The sequence below is a fragment of the Zea mays genome, chromosome 5 (genome assembly GCF_902167145.1).
Source record: "Zea mays cultivar B73 chromosome 5, Zm-B73-REFERENCE-NAM-5.0, whole genome shotgun sequence".
In the NCBI taxonomy this organism is placed as follows: Eukaryota; Viridiplantae; Streptophyta; class Magnoliopsida; order Poales; family Poaceae; genus Zea; species Zea mays.
In genome coordinates, this window is record NC_050100.1 from 71,294,346 (window position 1) to 71,315,967 (window position 21,622).

Here is a 21,622-nt window from a genome sequence, read left to right on the forward strand (position 1 = left end):
AGGTGCTGGGTTGCCTGGTTCTTGCCATGACATGGCAGTGCTCAGGAGTTGTATGGGAGAAGCGAACTATCCACACCCACCAGCAGGTATAATAGCATGTTAGGTTGACATTGCATACATTGTATTCATGCATTACGATCTAGTAAATCTTTTTCTGAGTTTATTTGTTTGTGTACAGGGAGGTATTATCTAGTGGATGCTGGTTACTCAATTCACGAAAGTTACTTGCCACCATATCGGAATCAGAGACATCACTTAGAAGATTTTAATTGAACATGAGTAGATACTGTGCAGGAAAAGTTTAATTTCCACCACTCAAGTCTACGGAATGTAGTTGAACGGGATTTTGGAGTTCTAAAATCAAGGTGACATGTGCTACAAGGACTCCCATTTTACTAAACAAGCATGCAAGTGAAGATTATAATTGCTTGTTTTGCTTTGCATAACTAATTGTTGGACCGAGGCCACATAGGAGGGTTAGGGAGTAGTTCCCATGGCCAAGCTGATTACGATGTGTCAGATTGGGTGAATGTAAATGCAAGTCAAGAAATAACATTAGTGAGAGATTGGATCGCTGCTGGAGTATCATTGATGTAGTGTATGTAATGAAGTAGTAATAACAAAACCAAAGTGTAAGTAGCCCGTTCCACTGGCGGTTGGCTAAGGGCACAGCCAGTGGAAATAACATTTCACTTGCGGTTCACTTAAAAGAACCGCCAGTGTAAATAGCTCTTTTCCACTGACGGTTCACTTAAAACAACAACCAGTGGAAATATCAAATCAACCGCTAGTGTAAATAACTCTTTTTCACTGATGGTTTTGTTAAGTAAACCGTCAGTGTATATGGTATTTTCACTGGCGGTTCACTTAACGGAACCGCCATGCGATTCCTTAAGGCGGGTCTACCTGTTTATCTTCAAACCGCCAGTATAAATTTCTGTGTACCGCCACCTTAAAGCTCTTTTCTACTAGTGATACTTGCACAAACGGGTTGGTACGCATTTTTATTATTAATATATATTGTAGAAAGAAACCAAAGAATTATGTCCAGCCTAGGGTGTGTTCTCTACATCGCAATTAATAATGTTGTTACAAATAATAATTTTGTTACAAAATACGTACAAAAGAAGAAGACGAAGCAACAAATCCAACAATATACCGCTGCATTTGACTCACTCATGCACAACACTGATCACGCCTCCATCGTCGTCAGTTGAGTTCAGAAGAGCAGATCATCGTTGTTTGTCGAGCTGAATCCACCGTAGATGTCTCCCATATTGAGCAGGTCAAAGTAGCCACTCCCCGCGATGCCGGTGGTGGCGGGCGCGGCGCTGTGGTGGTGATCCTGGTGCGGCGGCGGCAGCCCGCCGGCGCCGTATGTGCCGCTCATCTGGTCCCCGAAGGCGGCGGCGCTGCCGTGGGACGGCGTCACGTTGCCAGAGGTCGACGTGGCGGCGGGCCAGTGCGTGGACAGCGAGTAGCTCTCCGGCGCCCAGTCCGAGAACACGAAGCTCCTAGCCGCCTGGTGCTCGAATGGCTGCTGGGCGAGGGGCGGCGGCGGTGGGGCCGACAGCGCTGCACGGCTGCCGCTGATGTTGGCGTCGTCCTGCTGGTCGTGCGACGTCGTGGTGCTGCCGCCGCCGCTGTTGTTCTTGACGTGGTGGCGCTGGTGCATGGGCATGGACATGGGCATGGGCATGGACATGGACGACAGGTCGGCGGTGGTGCTCATGGAGGTGAGCTCGGGCGGGCTCTTGGGGCTGGAGTTGGACGACGCGCCCTGGGCCTGCTGCATCACCCTCTTCTTGAGGTACGAGTTCCAGTAGTTCTTCACCTCGTTGTCGGTCCTCCCCGGCAGATGCATCGCAATCTGAGACCACCTGACGTAATGTATGTACCAATTCATCAGCAACATGAATTGAACGCATCCATTACGAAGCATAGATTTGGAAGACATTCACTAGGCAGGGATGGGAGAGAGAGAGAGAGAGAGAGAGAGAGAGAGAGAGAGAGAGAGAGAGAGAGAGAGTTTTACTTGTTGCCCAGCTTGGCTTGGAGATCGATGACGACGTCCTCCTCCTCCTGGGAGAACATTCCACGCTTCAGTCCAGGGCGCAGGTAGTTGATCCAGCGCAGGCGGCAGCTCTTGCCGTTTCTCTGGAGACCTTTTTTTGAGAAGCCAAGTCCATTCGGGATCAGAAGAATGAAGTTTTTTTGTTTTTTTGGGAAAACAATGCAGTTGCATGAGCCTGACATGCACCAGCAATGTGCATGGAAGGAGAGGAGAGGAGAAAGGAGAGCAGCAGCTCACCAGCCTTTGCCGGGACAGCACTCCAGCAGCCGAGGCCATGCTTGAGGATGTAGTCCCTGAGCCGCTGGTCCTCCTCAGGAGACCACAGCCCCTTGCGGTAGTTCATCTTGGGCTTGTCACAGGACCGGCACCCCATTGTGTCTTGTCGCCGCCGCCTTCTCGTGTCTCCTCCTCCTCTTCTTCTTGCCTTCAGGATCCTGCCCTCCCGTGCCTCTGAAGATGAGCTGTTGCAGTAGTAGCTAGCAGTCTCTCAGCACAACCATGTGCACCCCCGTGATTTAAAGGGCTGTCACATTTCGCTTCTTGGTTTAGTTTAGTCGAGAGGAATTGAGTAGGTGGGCTGCGCGCACATGCTCGAGATTATGAGAAGCGGGGGTGGGGAGGGGAGAGGAGCTTGGTCAGAGCGCGCATGCCACCTCTACCTCGCCATTACTCGCGCGAGAGGAAGATTCGATCTCACAGCGTTTCAGAGTAAAACTCCGGCCGGCTCCCTTCAGAGTTCAGACGACGACGATCTGAACGCTTGCTGGCAGGCACCATGCAAGATCGCATGCCGTTTTAGTTCCATATAGTTCCAGCAGCCAGAATGTCTCTGTTCTGTAATTGGCGGGGGGCAGCGGTAGCGGTTTAATTTACTCGCTCCTATCGAGGTAATTAATTAATCTTCTCAGTCTGAAACACTGATGTAACTAGGAGATTTAAGGCTGCTGTGTTCAGATAATTTTAGCAGCTAACTATTAATTAGCTCTAGTGCCCTAAAGAACAAGGACAATGTTGTTTGTCCAATGATCAGGGCTGCGAAGGTCAGACCGTGTGGGCCAATGATGAGCGAGGGGCATTGACATGAGCTGTTCCTGCAATGACACGGCCTGCCCGAATGACTAATCCATCCATCCCTCTTCTGATGGCAATCATTGGGAGGAGGCATCATCCGGCCGGGCTAGGGAGAAACGACAGCCCTTAGCTGGGATACAGAAGGATTCGCGTCGTCGGCCGGTGATTGAAGACGGTGAAACGAGACGATGCATGCAGCAGCTTAATTGGGTATCTGCATAAACAATGACCTTCGATAGGCTCGTTTTAGTCGTTTTACCATAGCACACAAAGCCACGATCGAACGACCCAAACAATGATGCTAGCCAGAGTCAGGAATTCCTGGTGACTTTGTCGTCCCTTTCCTGGCAGTAGCTGCTTCTCTCTTAGAACCCCACCAAACACAGTGCGCTTAACAAGTGTACCAACACAGCTGCAGCTTGTCCGAAAGACTGAAACGAGAAGCAAAAACAAAGAGGCGTGGCAGCACAACACAACAACGCTTAGCTACAGTGTCTACCTCTACCCCATTGTCCTCATGTATAGGATCGGAGAGAGAGAGAGAGATATCAGTAGAATTCTTTATCTCCTTAGGCAAAAATAGTTTTTTTTTTCCCGTTCAAAACCGCTAGTGTTTCTCGGCATTAACCGACAGGTACAAAATAGTAGGAGGAGCGGCATGGAATACTATACTTGTTGGCAGAGATTGACTTGGCGCGTTTGCATGTGGTGGACAAGAACCTAATCGCCATACGAATTCGCATCTCTCTCTTTCTATGTTATGTATAATATATAATATAAAAACTAGGCGGCGCACTTGTTAAACTATCTGCATTGTTGCTCTGAATGACGGAGGATGCGATGGAAAAGGAATCTTCTGTCTGAAGCTCTGAATAATAAGAGCTTCATCTCTCTCTCTATCTCTCTCTCTCAACTCTGAACTCATCTCCACGCCCCGGATTAATAGGGTGTTTGGTTTAAGGAATGAGCTAGTTCATCATCTTCTCACTCCTCACTATTTTTGTTTGGTTTGTGGAATGGAATGAGTTGATCCATCACCACCTCATTCCTCATAGTTAATTAGTTAGTACTAATATGAGGAATAGGATCATCCCACCAAATTTGAGGAATGAACCCATGATGTACCACCTCAATTTGGATGTAGTGATTCCTTAGACCAAACACCCCCTAACAACTTCACCGGCAGCACCACGTACTTTCCTGTCCTTGTCCATCCATCCATGTATGTAAATGTGATTAGCCGACGATTAAAAGAACGCGCGCGGAAACGACGACGATGGCGCTGCTTGCTTGCTGCGCGCCGCTGATTAAAACAACTAACGTGGCTTGGAACATGCACTGGCTAGCTAGGGCTCATCTATCTCTGTACTTGCAATGATGGGGATGCAAGTCAATGTCTTGTTTCAAATTGAGAATTGTATATAATCCGCGGGCGAGATTGGGTTTTTTTTTTTTGTAATTTGTATAAGCAGGTCCAGCTCATGCATGCGCGAGGACATATCAAGGGCTATAGCTGCCTGCCCTCGCTGCAAATTGTCAGTATATATGTCTCTCTGCAGGATTAAGTAGTAGTAGGGGATGATGAGGAAAAGTATGCCCCGTCTTGCTAAGCATGCGCGCTAAAAAAAATACTCTGAACCAGGCCGCGCTGTGGCTTTTTGGGTGGAAGTGGAACACTTGTGTGCTCAGAACAGATTAATATACGAAACGTTGAGGGAACTGGAGAAGAACAGCCTCTCAATGCAAGGAAGAACTGGAGAAGAGGAAATGCTGAGGCAACGAGAGGGGAGGGGTATACGTATACGTTGGAGCTGTCGTCTCTCCATTGCATGCTAAGCAAGCAAAGGAAAGCTTATCCAAGCAAGTGTTACAGCAAGACAGCAGACTAGTGATGTGTGCCGTACTGTACACACAGTCTCTAATCCTGGGTTGGGTCTTGGAGACAGGCCCTAGGCCTCACGACGATGCTAAGCACTCCGATCCTAATTGCACAGCCCATGCAGTTGATGCTGTGCAGTATTTGGGGAGCAAGAGGAGGAGATGGATATGGATTATTTGTGAGGTAGCAGTAGCAGCCCGACACAAAAACAATGAAGCACAATCATTATTCTAGAAAGAAAACAGAAGAGTTACAGCAAAGAATCACAACAAGAAGAAGAAGAATATGAAGAGCTGCACAGAGCCATGGCAGGTTCATTGCAGCTGAAGGAGAAATCATGTATTTCCTCGAAACAAAAGAAGAGAGAGAGAGATAGTGGAGAAAACATGTAGAACTCCATTGTTGTTGCTGCAGCAGAAGTGCAGTGTATGCATGTGCAGTAAAAAAACAGAGAACATGTGACGCCCGTGAGTTGTGGAGTGACCGAGTGACTAAAGAAACGATGGTGCCTGTCATCGTGGATCTTTTATTATTATTACACTGCTTAAAAAATAGATCAGTACATTGTCAGGGATGCTTCATCATCATCATCACCAAGAAAAAAAAAAGAAAGGAGAAGGAAAAAAAATTATCCTCAAACGTCATCAGTCTCTCTTCTTGTGTCCTTACGTCGTTGCCCTTTGTTGTTGTTTCTGCTGTTGCTTAAGTCCTGTTTTCTTTGTCTGAAACGAACAATAAATAAATAAAAAGAAACAGTAAAAAGGGAACCAGAAATAAAAAAAAAAGCAGGACAAAGGAAGGGAAGGAAACGGATGCGCTTCAATTCTTGTCCTCCGCCTCGTCAGAGTCAGGCGGCGGGGTGCAGTCCGTGTCCATGGCCATGACCCCGCGCCGCCGTCGGCACGTGAACACCTTGAGCACGCCGTCGGATCCGCCGGCGACGAGAGCCCCGCCGTCGGGGTCGTCGCTGTGGCTGCCCTGCCGCCACGCCACCGCGCTGACGAACCCACCAGCACCAGCACCAGCAGCAGGAGCGTGAGCGTCCACTTGCTCGGGTCCGATGGTGACTGGGCCGTGAGACGCGAAGGGCTGCACCCAGATGGGCTTGGCCCACCTGAGGTCGTAGACGAAGACGTGGTTGGACTCGGAGCCGCTGGCCACCAGCCCGGCCCCTCGCCACACGCCCATCCCCACGAAGCTCCGCGCGCTCGCGTGGCCGCTGTACGACCGCACCTCCCGCGCCGCGGCCCCCTGCTCCGACGTGCCCGGCGGCCACTCCCACAGCCGGTGGGTCCCGTCGGCCGCCGACGTGACCACCCTCCTCCTCTCCGCCGGCCCCGGCCCCGCCCACCGCACGTACGTCACGGCGCGGGCGTGTCCCTCCATGCGCGCCACGTGCACCGCGCCGCGGCCCAGCGCGCGCACGTCGTACACGTGGGCGCGGCGGTCCGCGGAGCCCACGGCCAGGTGGGGCGCCCCCGAGGGGTCGAACTCCACGCACAGCACGGCGGCGCCGGCGCGCGCCGTGGCCCAGCCGCACGAGGGCGCGCGCGGGTCCCACACGTGCGCCGTGCGGTCGTCGGACCCGGACGCCGCCATGGCCGCCGGCGCCCCCGGCGGGGCGTAGTCCAGCGACCAGACGCGGCGGCCGCCGTGCTCGTCGCGCTCCCACGACGCCACGCCGCGCTCCGCGTCGTACTCCGTGACCACGCCGTCGTAGTCGCCGCACCCCACCGCGGCTCCCCCGTCCGGGCGCCACCGCACGCTACTCAGCTTGGCCGGCACGCAGATGCACGCGGCGGGGGCGGGGGCGGGGGCGGGGCCGGCGCTATCCGGCGGCGGCAGCAGCATGGAGGGCACGTCGTACATCCGGATCTTGCGGGCGATGCCGCCGGTGGCGAGGAGGCGGCCCGTGGGGTCCAGGTCGACGCTGCCGATGGCGTCGGACGCCCCTGGCAGGGCCGTGGTCGGCACGGTGGCCGCCAGGCGAAAGTCCCATTCGCAGCGCGGCGGCAGGTCGGCGTCGTCGTGGGCTTGGCTGTTGCTGGAAGAAGAGGCCGTGGCGTTCATGGACTAGCTAGCAGCTACGTACATGGAGCTGGAGCTGGACTCTACGTACTGGTGCATATATCTACTCGGCTAGCTCATCTGCTAGCTGCTGCTTTCCTCTTTGGTCATGGCTAGCTGCACGAGAAAGGTTTTGGTTTGGCGCCTCCTGTTTGTTTTGGGAGCTAATCCGTTTGCTTTAATTAGTGCAGTACTAGGCTTGCTGCCCTAAGATGATGTAGGCGGCGGCATGTCATATTTATGGTGATATGTATGAAAGAAATAAAGAAAAAAATCGGAGGCTGGAGCTCATGTGCGTCGTGGCTGCAAATGCAAACAGTCGTTTGAACCAAAACCAATGCAAGTGGGCCGCGGGCAAGAACTAACCAAGAGCTACAGCTAGCCTACCGTCTGCCTAGCTTTCAAAAGCTAAGCGAGCCCACCACCATGGACGACAGCAGCTCCGGCTGCTTTACCATGCATGCTATAGCTAGCTAGCTAGAGAGAGCCAAAGATTCGATGATAGTATGCATGAGAAGGATGAAGGTGACATATATAAATATGCATGCATAATTTTTTTTTATATATCCGCGTTAATTATTTACTGTTGTTTCGGTCGGATTAGTAGCAAGCAGTACGTACATATGCGGTCCATCTCGTGCCGTACGTTGAGAGAGGCCTAACAGTAACAGAGCATCCATCAATCAGAGGGCCGGCCGGGGGGGACGTGTTGTCTTTGTGGGCGGAGCTGCGGTTACGTGTGCTCACGTACGCCTCTCATGCATGCAACCCGCCCAATGCGCGCGCGCCCCTCCGTCCGGATCTCCATGTGGATGGGATCCCCTCCGCGCGCACACACTCTGTGGCCAACCCTCCCCCCTCTTTAATTAATAATTAGCACAATGCCCATACATTACATTGTGATGACGTGCGATTGTATTTAATATACTCATAAAAATTAAAGTTAATGTCAAGGTGAACATATTGTCCACATATCAGATATTGCACAAATAGTATACTTTATTTTATCCAAAAAGCGCCAAGAAAGTTATAAGTTAAAAAGGATCACAACCCCTTTTTATATATATCCCGCTCTCGGACGCTCGTCTTTCTGCAACTAGCAATGTGGTACTAGATGAGAGTGATGCGTTGCGTATGCCTTTATATCGTGTTGGACTTAAGTGGTTTTCTCGTGGCCCATCTATGATCAGTTGGTATACGGGAAACAGAGGAGAGGAACGGACCTACGTGTTTAAGAGAGTAGGGATTAAATATTTGGATTCATGGTATGATGTTCTTTCTTTCTTTCTTTTGTTATCGTTTTTCTTTCCACTCCTGCTGATTTGGACACCGGCCAGGCCAATATACAAATACGATATGCATATGCATGCGTGCACAACGACCTATTTATACTATGCACACATAACTTTCTCCTTTATTCGCCATACTCTCTTGTCCTTAGGCTTCTGCGACTGCGCACACATGCCACATACTGGACCACACACATCCCTTCTCACCGTACGGATGTTATATTAGAAGGAGAAAAAAAATAGTACAGTGGAGAGAGCAAGCGAACCAATAGCGCGTTCTTCGTTCCAATAAAGTTGGATTGTTGAGCAGGTTAGCGTCACATCTCTTTAACGGTCACTGTATAAGCTTTGTTTTAATTTTTTGCGTGTTGTCTTGCAGCTCACAGATGCATGTGGATTATAGATAGATCAGCAACGTGTACATGACTTCCATTTTTAACATCCAAAATTCGTCTCTCAAAAACTATATATATTTATCTAAGTTAGATCCTAACATCGATCTAAGGGCAAAGTACAGTGCTACATGTGAGCGTTCTCGTGCTCCGTACCAAGCACAGTGTCATGTATGATTTTTTCCCCCTGGTTAGCCCCAGTCCTATGATTTTGAGGACCCTAGGCTAGCTTATGTGGAGATGTGTACTCAAATCGGATACGGACGGATATTACTTATTTTATATTTGTTTTCATATTTTCTCTTCCAATTTGGATCGAATACAAATATTATCAAGTTGTGTCGGATAAAATTTGAATGGTTATCGACATCTAAAATATCTAGCTTTAAGAGTACGAATACAGATCGGGTACTGAGTAGCCGGACTCGAATACGGATAGGATCTCAGCCCTCTTGGACGGATCAAATTCGAATATGAACGGATAATATCAATACTATTTACACCCCTACTCATACGATAGGCCCTCTAGACTGTATAATTTTTTATGGTATATATATATACCCTAATATTTTACATGAAAAAATAAATACATTGATATATATTTAATTTAACATGTCTGATAATTATCAAAGAATAAAGTCGATCAAAATAATAATATATTTATACCTTGGAGCTAACATGATTAGCTTAATGGCTTGTTTGTTTTGTTCTCAGTGCATGTGGATTGGATGAGATTGAGTGTGTTTAAATCCAAATAAGTTAAAATCTTTCATAATGTTTTTTCAATCTCATTCAATCCATATGAGATAGGAATAACCGAACAAGGACTAATGAAGGATATAACTCCATCACATTCATTGTTTCTTATAAAAAGACATTTCTTCGACAACATCTAAGACCTAATCAGAAAAGCAGGTAATTGTTTCACTAGAATTGAAAGTTTACAGCTAAATATATAAGATGTACGCAAATAAAGAAACAAACTATTAAAGAATATGTATGAGTATGAAAGAATAAAAATTAGTGAATTATCTCAGAGCCGTGAGCCTCCGACCTGCAATCAGCGACGATAGTGAGGACGAGACTGACTCCATGCAGTGGTGCAGAAGGTCTTCAAACCAACACTCTATAGAGGAAAATACTCGATAGCTAGCCTGACGTGCGACACCTCTTCCGCTTGTCTACGATCGTGTCTCAGCACGTTTCCTCTATACTAAAAGGAAAATACTCGATAACCCACGGATATAATTGCAAAAAAATGATGGGTTAAAAGTAAAGTGTCTAGTTAGCGTGGTAGTGATGAAGGTGGCTACACGTATGGGCTTCCTTCCTTTGCATGTAGTTCTTCGCATTGCTATAGTTTTCTTTTTCTCAAAAAAGAAACAAACTTAATTAGTTGATTATTGGCTAGTATCGCGAGACGTGTCATGCAGGTAGACATGTGTAGCCGTGGAGAAGAAACGTCTCCGTGAGCCGCATGCCTAATTAATTCGAAGTCGTATTTTTTTGGTTCAGTTTTATCTTTCCATTGCTATAGAGACATATAGAGCATAAGGGACAAACTGAGAAAAAAATATGGTTAAGAGTAAAAATAAGGAAGTGACAAAACTAGGGTATGAATTTAAATAGCCAGTTTTTTAAGGTTTAGGGTTAATTAAACCGACCAAAGTCTGGAGTCCGTCTGATCTACAGCGAATACGGATTCCCTAAACTACGCTTGCTACATGTGAACACGTATTTATGATTTCCCCGCTTTCACTCACGCACCGCTCGATACTGCACGTTATCTTGCCTCGGCGGCAGGCCGGTGACTGACATCCGTGAACGGTGAACCCTCTTGGGTTCTTCGCGATTTCTCCACTGCTTCACACGGGACCGGCCACCCATGGAGGCCTACGCGGGTGCCGCGCCCGCGGCCGGCGTCTTCGCAGGCTACAGCACCGCGGCCACGCGCCCCTTCATCATCTTCCTCCGCCGCCGCGGGTCTCCGCGTTCCGGCGCCAGGCGGGTGCGCCTCGTCCGGGCGCCGCCGCCGCCGCGCGCTGCAGAGGACCTGCCCCCGCTCGACAAGTGGGACATTATGGAGCTGGATTTCGGCAGGTTCCTCGGGGAGGACCCCAAGCTTACCCTCGCCAAGGTCCGCCCCCCGTTTCTGCGCATTCCTGCTTGCTTCACATCGTCTCTAGAGAATATGACGACCAGGATAAAAATGCCTTCTTTGCTCACTAGTATTTGAATGGACGTTTAATATCTCCAGCAGCAGCTTACCATCATTATCCCTATATTCAAATTCCACCTTGCGAACAGTGTTTTAGGTGACGGTGAACTGCTGGACACGGTAGGCGTGCTTTGGGGTTCGATTTAATTTCACATTGCTCCACTGCTACTTAAATGATAGATAGAGTTCATCATAGCAGTAGTTGTGTACTTGTGTTCGCTTTAGCTTAGCCGTTTCGGGGACTGTCTGGATGGTACACTTTTTTTGTGTGTGTACCTGATCAGTATAGTATGCTTTTGAACATAATAACGCATCCAAATAATAATAATAAGGTAAATTACAGGTGCATAATTAGATTTGAACTCCATCGGAAACGCAAGAGTCGTTAGTAATTATCTCCTGTATATATGATGCTATCCGCTGCATTTGACATGCATCTCTTATGGGATCACTCTTTCAGATTCTTCTTAAGAAGTCAGATCCGGATGCCTCGTCTCTCGATGTGGAGAAACTAATTGCCAAAAATAGAGACAAGCTCGATGATATTCTGAGGGACTGCATGGAAGCTAATAAGAAGGGTCAGGGTTTTGACACATCAGAAAGTGGGCCCTCTTTGAATACGACACGGCCAACAATAAGCAAGCCGACCGAATCCAAAAGTTCTTTGAATATTTCCAAGCCCAGTATGGGCAGACCTATCCAAGGAGGGACTCCATTGACTTTACTTCGACCAGCAGGAAGCAAACCGAAGCAAGATGGTCCTTCTCTGGCTCAGTCGCGACCAGTTGGAAGCAAAGCAAGTGAAGATGCACCTTTGTTTATCTTGTCGCGGCCAATTGGGAGCAATCCAAAGTTAAGGGGCACTCCGGTGCAAGATAGTTGGCCCAGTAAAGAGAGTTTAGCTGCCGCAACAGAGTTCAGTGAGGCGGGGAGCATCTCAAGAACAGGCGAGGTGGATGTCGCCTTGCGGAAACCCACCGTGCACCAGAGTCAGGATGATGATCTGAAGTCCAAGCTCAAAATTAAGCCAAATGTTAACCTGAAAATGAGGAAAGATATGAATGAGGACTTAAGGAACATTTCTCTCCTTCAAAAGCCAGATGTTGCAAAAGATACTGTAAACCCAGAGCAGGACCATGCCTCCGCTAGCCCTGCCACAGTTTCTGCTACAGAGGATAACAGCGAACTTGAGGCAGAAAATGGTGAGGTACAATGCCCTCAAACAGTGAGCCAAAAATTAAACAGTTCCTTTTGAGGCTGATTATGCGTATGTTCCAAATTTCAGCTCTTGATGAAAAAATAGCAACCGAAAATGTCCATGAATCATCTGGGCTCGATGATGATTCTGCTGCAGGTAAGGAAGGCACAAAGTAGCTGTAATTTTTGTTCAACTATTATGCTAATGTTATGTTGGTATTTTCAAGGACTACAGCCATCAGCTCAAACTTTCATCCAAGAAACAAGCACTGCTGGACCAGTAGATAACCAATCAGCTACCAGCAACAATTTCTCTATGCAGGCTTTCTTGCAAGGAAAACCTAGAAGGTTTCTTCAGGAACTATGCAGTTATATTTTTAGACATAACTTTTACCACTTGATATCTGGTTCCTTATTTGAAGATCACATTGAAAATATTGCTGAAACGGTTGAAAAGCATGGATTTGTACAGTGGTTATGAAGTTCTACATCACGCCTGTATTTTCTTATCATGATAACGGTGTAAAGTTATCTAGTACACATGTGTCTTGCTATTGTTTCGTGCACATTTAATTGCTTACTCCACACTCATGTACTTGTGATTGCATGTAGGTGATTATGACATGTACGCATCTACCATTTTGGTAACATATTAAGAACATCATGTGGCTGGAATAATTGAGCATTCCTTTGTCCCCTGCTTTTGTGCTGTGCAGGTTTCATGCATGCTATTATCTTACAATTAACATGTCATTTGTTACTTTGTAGAGAAAACCAATCTGCTGAAATATTGCCATCTGAAGTAGATGAAAAGATGACTGCTACTGATAATAAAAATTATGTTGATGATGGGGGAAATGTGTTACCATCAAAATTAGAGGTAATTTGCTACTATTAAGGTTTTGCACAACAACAACACTTCTTAGAATGGATATAGCTTCAATGGCATTAGGTATTCTCCTTATAGGGCTGTACTTGACATTTATATTAAAATTAAGTTACTGGGTCACTAATGCAGGACATCACAGAGAGTGACTGGACAAGGTTAGAGAATTACGCAAGTACCGGAGAAAAGGTTGAGGTGGAGCTGATAAATTGCAGTGCGAAGGGGTTTGTTGTAAGTTTGTAGTTAGCTTTCATATATTTTCATATTTTATCAAATTATAGAATTGTTCTTTTCTGAGCCCTGTTATGTTTTCCTTGCCAGGTGTCACTTGACTCACTGATAGGTTTCTTACCGTACCGTAATCTTGCTACAAAGTGGAAATTCTTAGCCTTTGAGACTTGGTTAAGAAGGAAGGGTGGCGATCCTTCCTTGTACAAGCAGAGTTTGGGATTAGAGGATAGTTTTGAGGTTAATGACACAAACCTAGAACCAGAATCTAGCTCAGTTTCCAAAATAGCTGGTGAGGACCAAGAATCTCTGTCATCTAAGCCGAAGTTTGAAGATCTTATTCGAGCATACAACCAAGAAAAATCCAAGTTTTTATCTTCATTTATTGGTCAAGTATGCATCTGAATTTAGTGTCCTACCATTTTTTGTGCATTGATATTATTGTAGTTAGCATACTGTTTTTTCACAGAGACTCCGAGTATCAGTTGTCCTGGCCGACAGAAATTCCAAGCGGATATTTTTCTCTATGAAGCCAAAAGAGAGCGAAGAAATGATCCAGAAAAAGAAAAACCTGATGGTACATTCCTTGTTTATATGCTCCTTACTTTTATGGATGTATTTATGCCATCAAACTTGAAAGATCATCAACAAAATGTTGAACTATCTATCTAGTTGCAAAGCACCGATATACAAGAGCAACTAGGAGGGGAATCAAGATGTCTTGTGTTGAATATTTGACTCTTTCTTTCTGCATCACGAGTTCATCACTGAAAACCACAACATTCACTCACAGCTGAAACGGAAAGACACTTTCTCTATTACCCTAATTGGTTTGCGTGGTATTCACTACTTCCTTATTCTGCAGGCTAGGCTCAACGTTGGAGATATTATTCAGTGCACTATCAAGAGATTTGTTTACTTTGGGATATTTGTTGAGGTAGATCCAGTTCCTGCTAGCGCTGTATGATTTTCATCAAATATTATCATCTGACTGTTTCTTTCGAAGGTTGAAGGTGTTCCTGCGTTGATTCAGCAGTGGGAAGTGTCGTGGGATGACACCTTAGATCCAGCAGTTTCTTACAAAATTGGTCAGGTAATTCTAGCAGTTTGCTGTTACGAGCCTCCCTTTATTTATCATCTTCCTTTTTTAGTTGTTGGCATTTCAGAACAATATATCACTTTCTTTTATATGAGTAGGTTTTGCCACTTTTCCATCTGATTTTACCTTTTGCCTTTGAATATCACACAAATCTGTCTTAGTTTTGTTTAATACTGCTGAATGCTCATAGTTATTGGAATAACTGAAACCCTAACCCTAACAGGGGTTGGGCAATCTATTAAATAGACTGGAGTAACTGGGCCAGACCCATTACAGAGTGGCGAGACAATAATTACACGGGGAGAACCCCAAACCCTAATCGGGTATTTTAACACCCCCCCCGCAGTCACAACTCTATCCTGTACAGATGTTGAGACTGGATCGGAAGTCTGAAAAGACACTCGACGGTAACCCCTTGGTGAAGATGTCAGCAAACTGCAGCGTGGTGGGGACGCTGAGAACCCGAACGTCACCGGCAGCAACACGCTCGCGGACGAAGTGCAGGTCGATCTCCACGTGTTTCGTGCGCTGATGCTGCACGGGATTGGTGGAGAGGTAGACCGCACTGACGTTGTCGCAGTAGACGAGGGTGGCGCGCTGAAGAGGACTGTGGAGCTCGTGGAGGAGCTGTCGCAGCCAGGAGGCCTCTGCCACGCCGTTAGCCACGGCGCGGTACTCGGCCTCAGCGCTGGAGCGAGAGACGACGGGCTGCCGTTTGGCGGCCCAAGAGACGAGGTTGGCGCCCAGGAACACAGCGTAACCGGAGGTGGACCGGCGCGTGTCGGGACAGCCAGCCCAGTCAGCGTCGGTGTAGACCACGAGCTCCGACGTCGGGGATGGTCGAAGTAGGAGGCCGTAGTCGAGGGAGCCGCGGAGGTAGCGCAGTATCCGCTTGAGAGCGGTGAGGTGGGGCTCCCGCGGAGTGTGCATATGAAGGCACACCTGCTGGACGGCGTAGGCGATGTCGGGCCTGGAGAAGGTGAGGTACTGGAGCGCGCCGGTCAGGCTCCGGTAGGACGTCGCGTCGGCGACCGGAGGCCCGTCGTCCTCAGAGAGCTTTGCCTGAGTGTCGACAGGCGTGGAGCAGGGCTTGCAGTCAGACATGCCAGCCCGCTCCAGGATGTCGATGGCGTACTGGCGCTGGTGGAGGAAGAGACCCTGAGGCCGGCGCTCGGCGGTGATGCCGAGGAAGTGGTGTAGGGGCCCCAGGTCCTTCATCGCGAACTCCCGCTGAAGGGCGACGATCGTGCGCTGTAGAAGGTCGGCGGTGGATGCCGTGAGCACAATGTCGTCGACGTAGAGCAGGAGGTAGACGGTGTCGTCGCCGCGCCGGTAGATGAACAGGGACGTGTCCGACTTGGCCTCGACGAAGCCGATGGAGGCCAGGTAGGAGGCAAAGCGACTGTACCACGCCCGTGGCGCCTGCTTGAGGCCGTACAGGGACCGGTTTAGCCGGCAGACCAGATCCGGACGGTCAGCGTCGATGAAACCGGTGGGCTGGCTGAGTAGACAGTCTCCATCAGAGTGCCATGGAGGAAGGCATTCTTGACGTCGAGCTGGTGGATCGCCCAGTCGCGGGAGAGGGCGAGGGAGAGGACGGCGCGAACAGTGGCGAACTTGACGACGGGGCTGAAGGTCTCGTCGTAGTCCACTCCGGGGCGCTGGGTGAAGCCCCGAAGGACCCAACGGGCCTTGTAGCGGTCGAGGGAGCCGTCCGAGGTCAGCTTGTGGCGAAATAGCCACTTGCCGGTAACCACGTTGGTGCCGGGTGGACGCTGCACCAGGTCCCAGGTGTGGTTGGCCAAGAGGGCCGCGTACTCCTCCATGGCACGACGCCAATGTGGGTCGGCGAGGGCAGCTCGAACAGAGGAGGGCACAGGGGATGCATCCGGAGGAGTGCAGGTCGTATCCGCTGCCAGGATCAGCCAGTCGACGGGGCGAAGAACGCCAGCGGCGCGCCGAGTCACCATCGGGTGGATGTGCCCGGGGTCGCGGTGGATGGCGACCGGGTGGTACACTGACGACTCGGAGCGGGCCGCCGGAACGTCGGGAGCGACGGGTATGGCCGGCTCGCGGCGGTGATAGACGACGGCGGGGTCGGCAAAGCGGGCCGTGCTCGTCGACGGGCCCGGGTCGGTGGGCGCCGAGGCGGCGGCGTGGCTACGACGGTGGTAGACGAGCGCGGGGTCGGCGAAGCGAGTCGGGGTCGACGGGGCCGCGCGTGGCGCAGGCGGGGTCGTCGGGGCCGCGCGTGGCGCAGGCGGGGTCGTCGGGGCCGCGCGTGGCGCAGGCGTGAGCGACGGGGCCGCGCGTGGCGCGGGAATGGGCGCGAGCGGAGGCGTCGTGGCCGCACGAGGTACGGGTAACGGCGCAAGGCGGGGCGCCGGGGGTGGGGGGGAACCGGATCAGACTCGAGGAGTGAGTCTAGATCGGTGGGTGGGGTGGAGCCTGCAAGGGGAAACACATCTTCGTCGAAGACGACATGACGAGAGATGATGATGCGGTGGGAGGTGAGGTCCAGGCACCGATACCCCTTGTGGTCAGGGGAGTAGCCGAGGAAGAGACAGCGAGTGGAGCGAGGAGAAAGCTTGTTATGGGCGGTAGCGGAAGTGTTGGGGTAGCAGGCACAGCCGAACACGCGCAGGTGGTCGTAGGAAGGGGCTGTGCCGTACAGGGCAAAGTGAGGTGTAGGGTGGCTCACCGCCTTCGATGGAAGACGATTGAGGAGATGCGTGGCAGTATGAAGGGCCTCTGCCCAGTAGGTGGCAGGGAGAGACGCCTGAAAGAGAAGGCAGCGGATCATGTTGGTGGTGGTGCGAATCATGCGCTCGGCCCGGCCGTTCTGAGCAGAGGTGTAGGGACACGAGAGACGCAACTGGACGCCGTGAGTGAGGAAGAAAGAACGGGAGGCGTTGTTGTCGAACTCGCGGCCATTGTCGCACTGCAGGGCACGGACCGGGCGCCGGAACTGGGTGGATACCCAGGCGAAGAAGTGAGTGAGGGTGGTAAATGTGTCGGACTTCAACCGAAGAGGGAAAGTCCAAAGGAAATGGGAGTAGTCATCCAGAATGACCAGGTAGTATTTGTAGCCGGAGAGGCTAAGGACAGGAGATGTCCAGAGATCACAGTGGACAAGATCAAAGGCCTGAACAGCCCTGGACGTGGAAGTGGAAAAAGGAAGACGGGAGTGACGGCCGAGCTGACAAGCATGACAGAGACGCTCAGAAGAGCCCCGAGTATATGATATGTCGGAGTGGCCAGAAAGCTGGGACATGACGTCAGGTCCAGGGTGCCCGAGGCGACGGTGCCAAATGGCGGAGGAGGTGGTGGTAGTAGCAAGAGCATGTGATGTGGTGGTAGTAGTAAGTACAGGAGATGAGGCTACTCTGGTATGGGGAGTGGAGGGCAAGTGAAGAGAATAGAGGGGGCCGGAGCCGTCACAGCGAGCGAGCACAGCATGTGTGGGAAGGTGGCGTATGGTGAGGCCCCAGGGGTCGAACTCCATAGAGCACTGGTTGTCACTAGTGAAGCGACGAACCGAGAGAAGGGGATGAGTCAGACCGGGAGCAACAAGGACGTCGTTAAGGCAGAATGGTCCTGGAAGAACCGATGTACCTACTGAGGTGACCGGGAGGGTGGAACCGTTGCCGACGACGATGGAGGTAGGATGTGAGGGGTGGGGTGGATGGGAGTGGAGTAACGAATTAGTGGTGGGGGTAGTGTGGAAGGAGGCCCCGGAGTCAACCACCCAATCGGTGGTGGTTCGGGGAGGTGGAAGTGGCGAATGTACGGTGTGAGCGGAGAGGGCCAGAGAGGGTGCCCCGACAGAGGCACTAGGAAGGGAGGGAGATGGCACGGGTTCAACCGCTAGGGAGGCGATCGCAGCACGTGGGAAGACAAGCGGTCCAGGCACGTGACGGCCCGCCTGAGGGTGGACCTCGACGCAGTCCTGAAGAATAGGGTTCCAGACTGGATCGAAGGAAAGGAACATGCCCCGGATGAGCTGGCCGTCGTGAAGGAGGACACGCACAGTTACGAGAGCGGCGGGCGAGGTAAAGCTCATGATGAGCGGTGCAGGAGGGTCGTAGCGCTGCTGGGGCCGGGGCGCGGTCAGCCGGCGCAGGGAGGCGCGGACTGGACAGCCGGGCGCGGATCCTCCGGGCGGGTGCGCCGGACGGCGCGGGGACGACGGACGCGAGCAGGAAGGGCGCGCAGCGCGAGCAGGAAGGGCGCGTCGGGTCCTGCGGGTGTCGAGCCCGGTCCTCGGCGCGGTGTCGGTGTCGAACGCGCAGGGGCAGGGCGCGGTTGTCGCGCGGGGTGAGCTCCTGGCACGTCGGGACTTCGGTCGGCGTGGCGGCACTGCTGGCACCAGGGCGCGACGGTCGGGGCGCGCGGGTGACGCGGCGCAGCAGGGCCCAGGCGCACGGGTCCGGCCTGGGGGAGATGGCGGCTGAACGTCGGCTTCCTGGCGCGCGTGGGCACGCGCAGTGCGCGGAAGAGCGCTGATGCGGCGGCAGCAGCGTTCGGTGCAGTGGCGCGGTCGGCCGGAGCGTCGAGCTGCAAGGGCGCTCGGTCGGTCGGGGTCGGGGCGCGCCGGCAGGGTGGCTCGGTGACCTTGCGCGGGGCCTTGGGCGGCGCTGCTCGGCGTGGGACGAGGTGGGAATCGAGGAGCGCGAGGATGCCGTCGCAGATGCGGGCGAGCACGGCCTCAATCTTGGAGCGGTAGGCGTGGATGGAGAGAGGGAAGAGAAGGGAGGAGAGAGCGGCGGCGCGCGGGCAGAGGAGTGCCGGCGGCGCGCGCAGAGGAGTGCGGGCGGCGCGGCTCAGTGGAGCACGGACGGCGGCGCAGGGGAGGAGAGGGAGCAGGGGGACGGCCGGCGCTGGTGCAGGGGTGGCGGCGCCTGTGCCGGCGGCTGGGAGAAGGGAAAAAAAAAGACTGGCTCTATACCATATTGGAATAACTGAAACCCTAACCCTAACAGGGGTTGGGCAATCTATTAAATAGACTGGAGTAACTGGGCCAGGCCCATTACAGAGTGGCGAGACAATAATTACACGGGGAGAACCCCAAACCCTAATCGGGTATTCTAACAATAGTGTTATAGTTTCTGAGTTGTGTTTTCGTTTCCAGGTTGTGGATGCTAAAGTTATCCAACTTGACTATAATAATATCCGCATATTTTTGTCACTTAAAGATGTAAAGGTAATGGATCATTTCCTTTGATAAACATTTGTGACCATGTTATTCACACATTGGTGGTTTTAGTTATTCCATTTTTTTTTAATTCTTGCACTGAACTCCGATATGCAGCCAAATCCATCCGTAGGTGCTTTGGAATCAGTCGTTGGTGAGGATTTATCGTTTGGTGGAGCTCTTGAACCCGTGCAAGCAGATTTCGAGGTCTGCGTTAAATTATGACCTACTCCCTATGTTCCAAATCAAATTTTGTTTTGGCTTTTTATTAGATCCATACTAATTGTGTTTTGTATATGTGTCTAGATTCATTATTATTTATTTGAATATAGACATAAAAGGCAAGTGGTAAAATGAACTATATTGTGGGACAGAGGGAGTACAATAGTGTGTTGCCTGCACAATGAGGACCAAGCCTTCCTCTTTTCCCGTGTGGGCACGTAGTACTCCGCTTCCGCTACTTGCATCAGCTTGTGGTCTGTAGTTTCTTTTGTGCACAGATGGGTTTGTCCATGGAAAACTTGGACTGCTCGACCTGAATTACCAGTGGGTTTTCAAGCTTGGGAACTTCCCACATATGATCCACAGCTCCTTTTCTTTGGTTGCGTTGGATCTAAGCTGCATTTTTTTTTGTATATTAATGTCCATGCCTTGTAACCCTTGGATGCATGATTGAATAATTTGTTAGTGGCCCGAGGTAGACGCCCTCATGGAAGAGATGCGGAGAACAGAGGGTGTAAGAGATGTCTATAAAGGACGGTTCTTCCAAAGCCCAGGGTTAGCTCCGACGTTTCAGGTGAGCTGCGCTACCTTGCTTCCTCGAAGAACTACTCCTACTCCTCCCCTGGAACGAAGCTTTGTTTTCCCTGGGCCTGAACCAAAAAATGGTTTCTTGGCAGGTCTACATGGCACCTGTGGTCGGTCCGAAATACAAGCTCCTGGCGCGGTATGGGAACAGCGTCCAGGAGGTAAGGACTTTGCTCAGCTGACTGAGATGTCCAGGTAGATTAGAGACAGCACACTGTACTTTTTGGATAGCTAGTGACATTGCTGCCCACATGTGCTGCTGCTGCTGTGCAGGTGATGGTGGAGACGGCACTTGGCAAAGAAGAGTTGAAGGAGGCAGTCCTGATGTGCACTAATAGGGTTAGCTAGGATCTCCATGACGCGCATTTGCTGGGACCGGTTTCTCGGGTTGCTAGCTGGATTGGAACAGCATACGGATTATATATCCGGTTAAAAGTTACTGAAATGCAGAAAAAGAAGAACGACTCTATTAATCGAGTTTAGGATTGCCAATTTGATTGAAAATTCTCTGTTGTGGATTGGTTGAGGAAAGAAACGAAGGTGGTCTGCCCCCTTCTCTTGTCATATCACGACTCTGCATGTGGCTCATACTGCGGAGGACTAGGAGTTCTTTCCACTTATTGAGGATTATATGATTATATCTTAAAAAAAGATCAATAGGAAAGACTGCAGTAGCTCAAATTTAGCCACCCTACTAAAATTTAGACCTAAGAATTCTATTTTAGTCCTATCGTTTAACAATTTAGAGACTAAAATTGACTAAACTTTAGTCACTAAACTTTATGAGGTGAATCAAACACTCGCTCAGTCCATCTACAAGAGAGCTAAAATTCCCTTGTCTTCAACTATGAACTTAGCTCCAATCATATTCTTAGGTCTATCCACTTTTTGTCACTAGTAAAGCATATTCTTTTTTAATCATGTTCGTGAGTGCTTCACTTCAAAAATTTCAGTTTTAGTTTTCTAGCTTTATCATAAAACAACTTCAAAGGATTAGTAAGATATGATTCAAGAGTGTTTGATTTGCACAGACTTCAACTTCTACGATTCAATTAATTTTTATGAGTTTCCTAAATTACTCTTGATTATTAACGAGCGGAGAAAGAGACATTAATCAGTAAGTTATGTAACCAATAGTATAATGAGTAATTTTAGTGCAACTTTATGAGCAGGTATAAAAATAGTGTTTTTGAAACACGTTTTCAGGAGCTTCGAAAATTT

The 21,622-nt window shown here is 50.2% G+C and overlaps 2 protein-coding genes across 2 annotated transcripts; one reads left to right on the plus strand and one right to left on the minus strand.

Annotated features, from left to right (window-relative positions):
• Nucleotides 1-985: 985 nt before the first annotated feature.
• Nucleotides 986-2,648, minus strand: LOC541753 (R2R3MYB-domain protein). Its single transcript, XM_008646942.3, has 3 exons — nucleotides 2,312-2,648; nucleotides 2,036-2,165; nucleotides 986-1,880 (listed from the first exon to the last, which is right to left on the minus strand). Exons 1-3 carry the CDS (start codon nucleotides 2,445-2,447, stop codon nucleotides 1,220-1,222), a joined length of 927 nt encoding a protein of 308 aa, XP_008645164.1. The 5' UTR covers nucleotides 2,448-2,648; the 3' UTR covers nucleotides 986-1,219.
• A 7,881-nt stretch (nucleotides 2,649-10,529) lies between these two features.
• LOC103626522 (Nucleic acid-binding OB-fold-like protein) lies at nucleotides 10,530-20,967 on the plus strand. The gene is made up of 15 exons (XM_008646944.3): nucleotides 10,530-10,909; nucleotides 11,451-12,192; nucleotides 12,276-12,344; nucleotides 12,415-12,535; nucleotides 12,956-13,067; nucleotides 13,206-13,304; nucleotides 13,395-13,694; nucleotides 13,771-13,878; nucleotides 14,167-14,238; nucleotides 14,308-14,394; nucleotides 19,532-19,603; nucleotides 19,712-19,801; nucleotides 20,283-20,390; nucleotides 20,494-20,562; nucleotides 20,675-20,967. Exons 1-15 carry the CDS (start codon nucleotides 10,658-10,660, stop codon nucleotides 20,747-20,749), a joined length of 2,376 nt encoding a protein of 791 aa, XP_008645166.1. The 5' UTR covers nucleotides 10,530-10,657; the 3' UTR covers nucleotides 20,750-20,967.
• The last annotated feature ends 655 nt before the right edge of the window (nucleotides 20,968-21,622 follow it).

Excerpts from the sequence above, each read along its gene's own strand:
- LOC541753 (XM_008646942.3), bottom strand. The coding sequence starts at position 2,447 with ATGGGGTGCCGGTCCTGTGACAAGCCCAAGATGAACTACCGCAAGGGG. Across the intron at positions 2,166-2,311 it reads TGCTGTCCCGGCAAAGGCTG|GTCTCCAGAGAAACGGCAAG; the intron begins GTGAGCTGCTGC and ends TCTCAAAAAAAG. Across the intron at positions 1,881-2,035 it reads CAAGCCAAGCTGGGCAACAA|GTGGTCTCAGATTGCGATGC; the intron begins GTAAAACTCTCT and ends ACATTACGTCAG.
- LOC103626522 (XM_008646944.3), top strand. The coding sequence starts at position 10,658 with ATGGAGGCCTACGCGGGTGCCGCGCCCGCGGCCGGCGTCTTCGCAGGC. Across the intron at positions 12,193-12,275 it reads CGAACTTGAGGCAGAAAATG|CTCTTGATGAAAAAATAGCA; the intron begins GTGAGGTACAAT and ends TCCAAATTTCAG. Across the intron at positions 12,345-12,414 it reads CGATGATGATTCTGCTGCAG|GACTACAGCCATCAGCTCAA; the intron begins GTAAGGAAGGCA and ends GGTATTTTCAAG.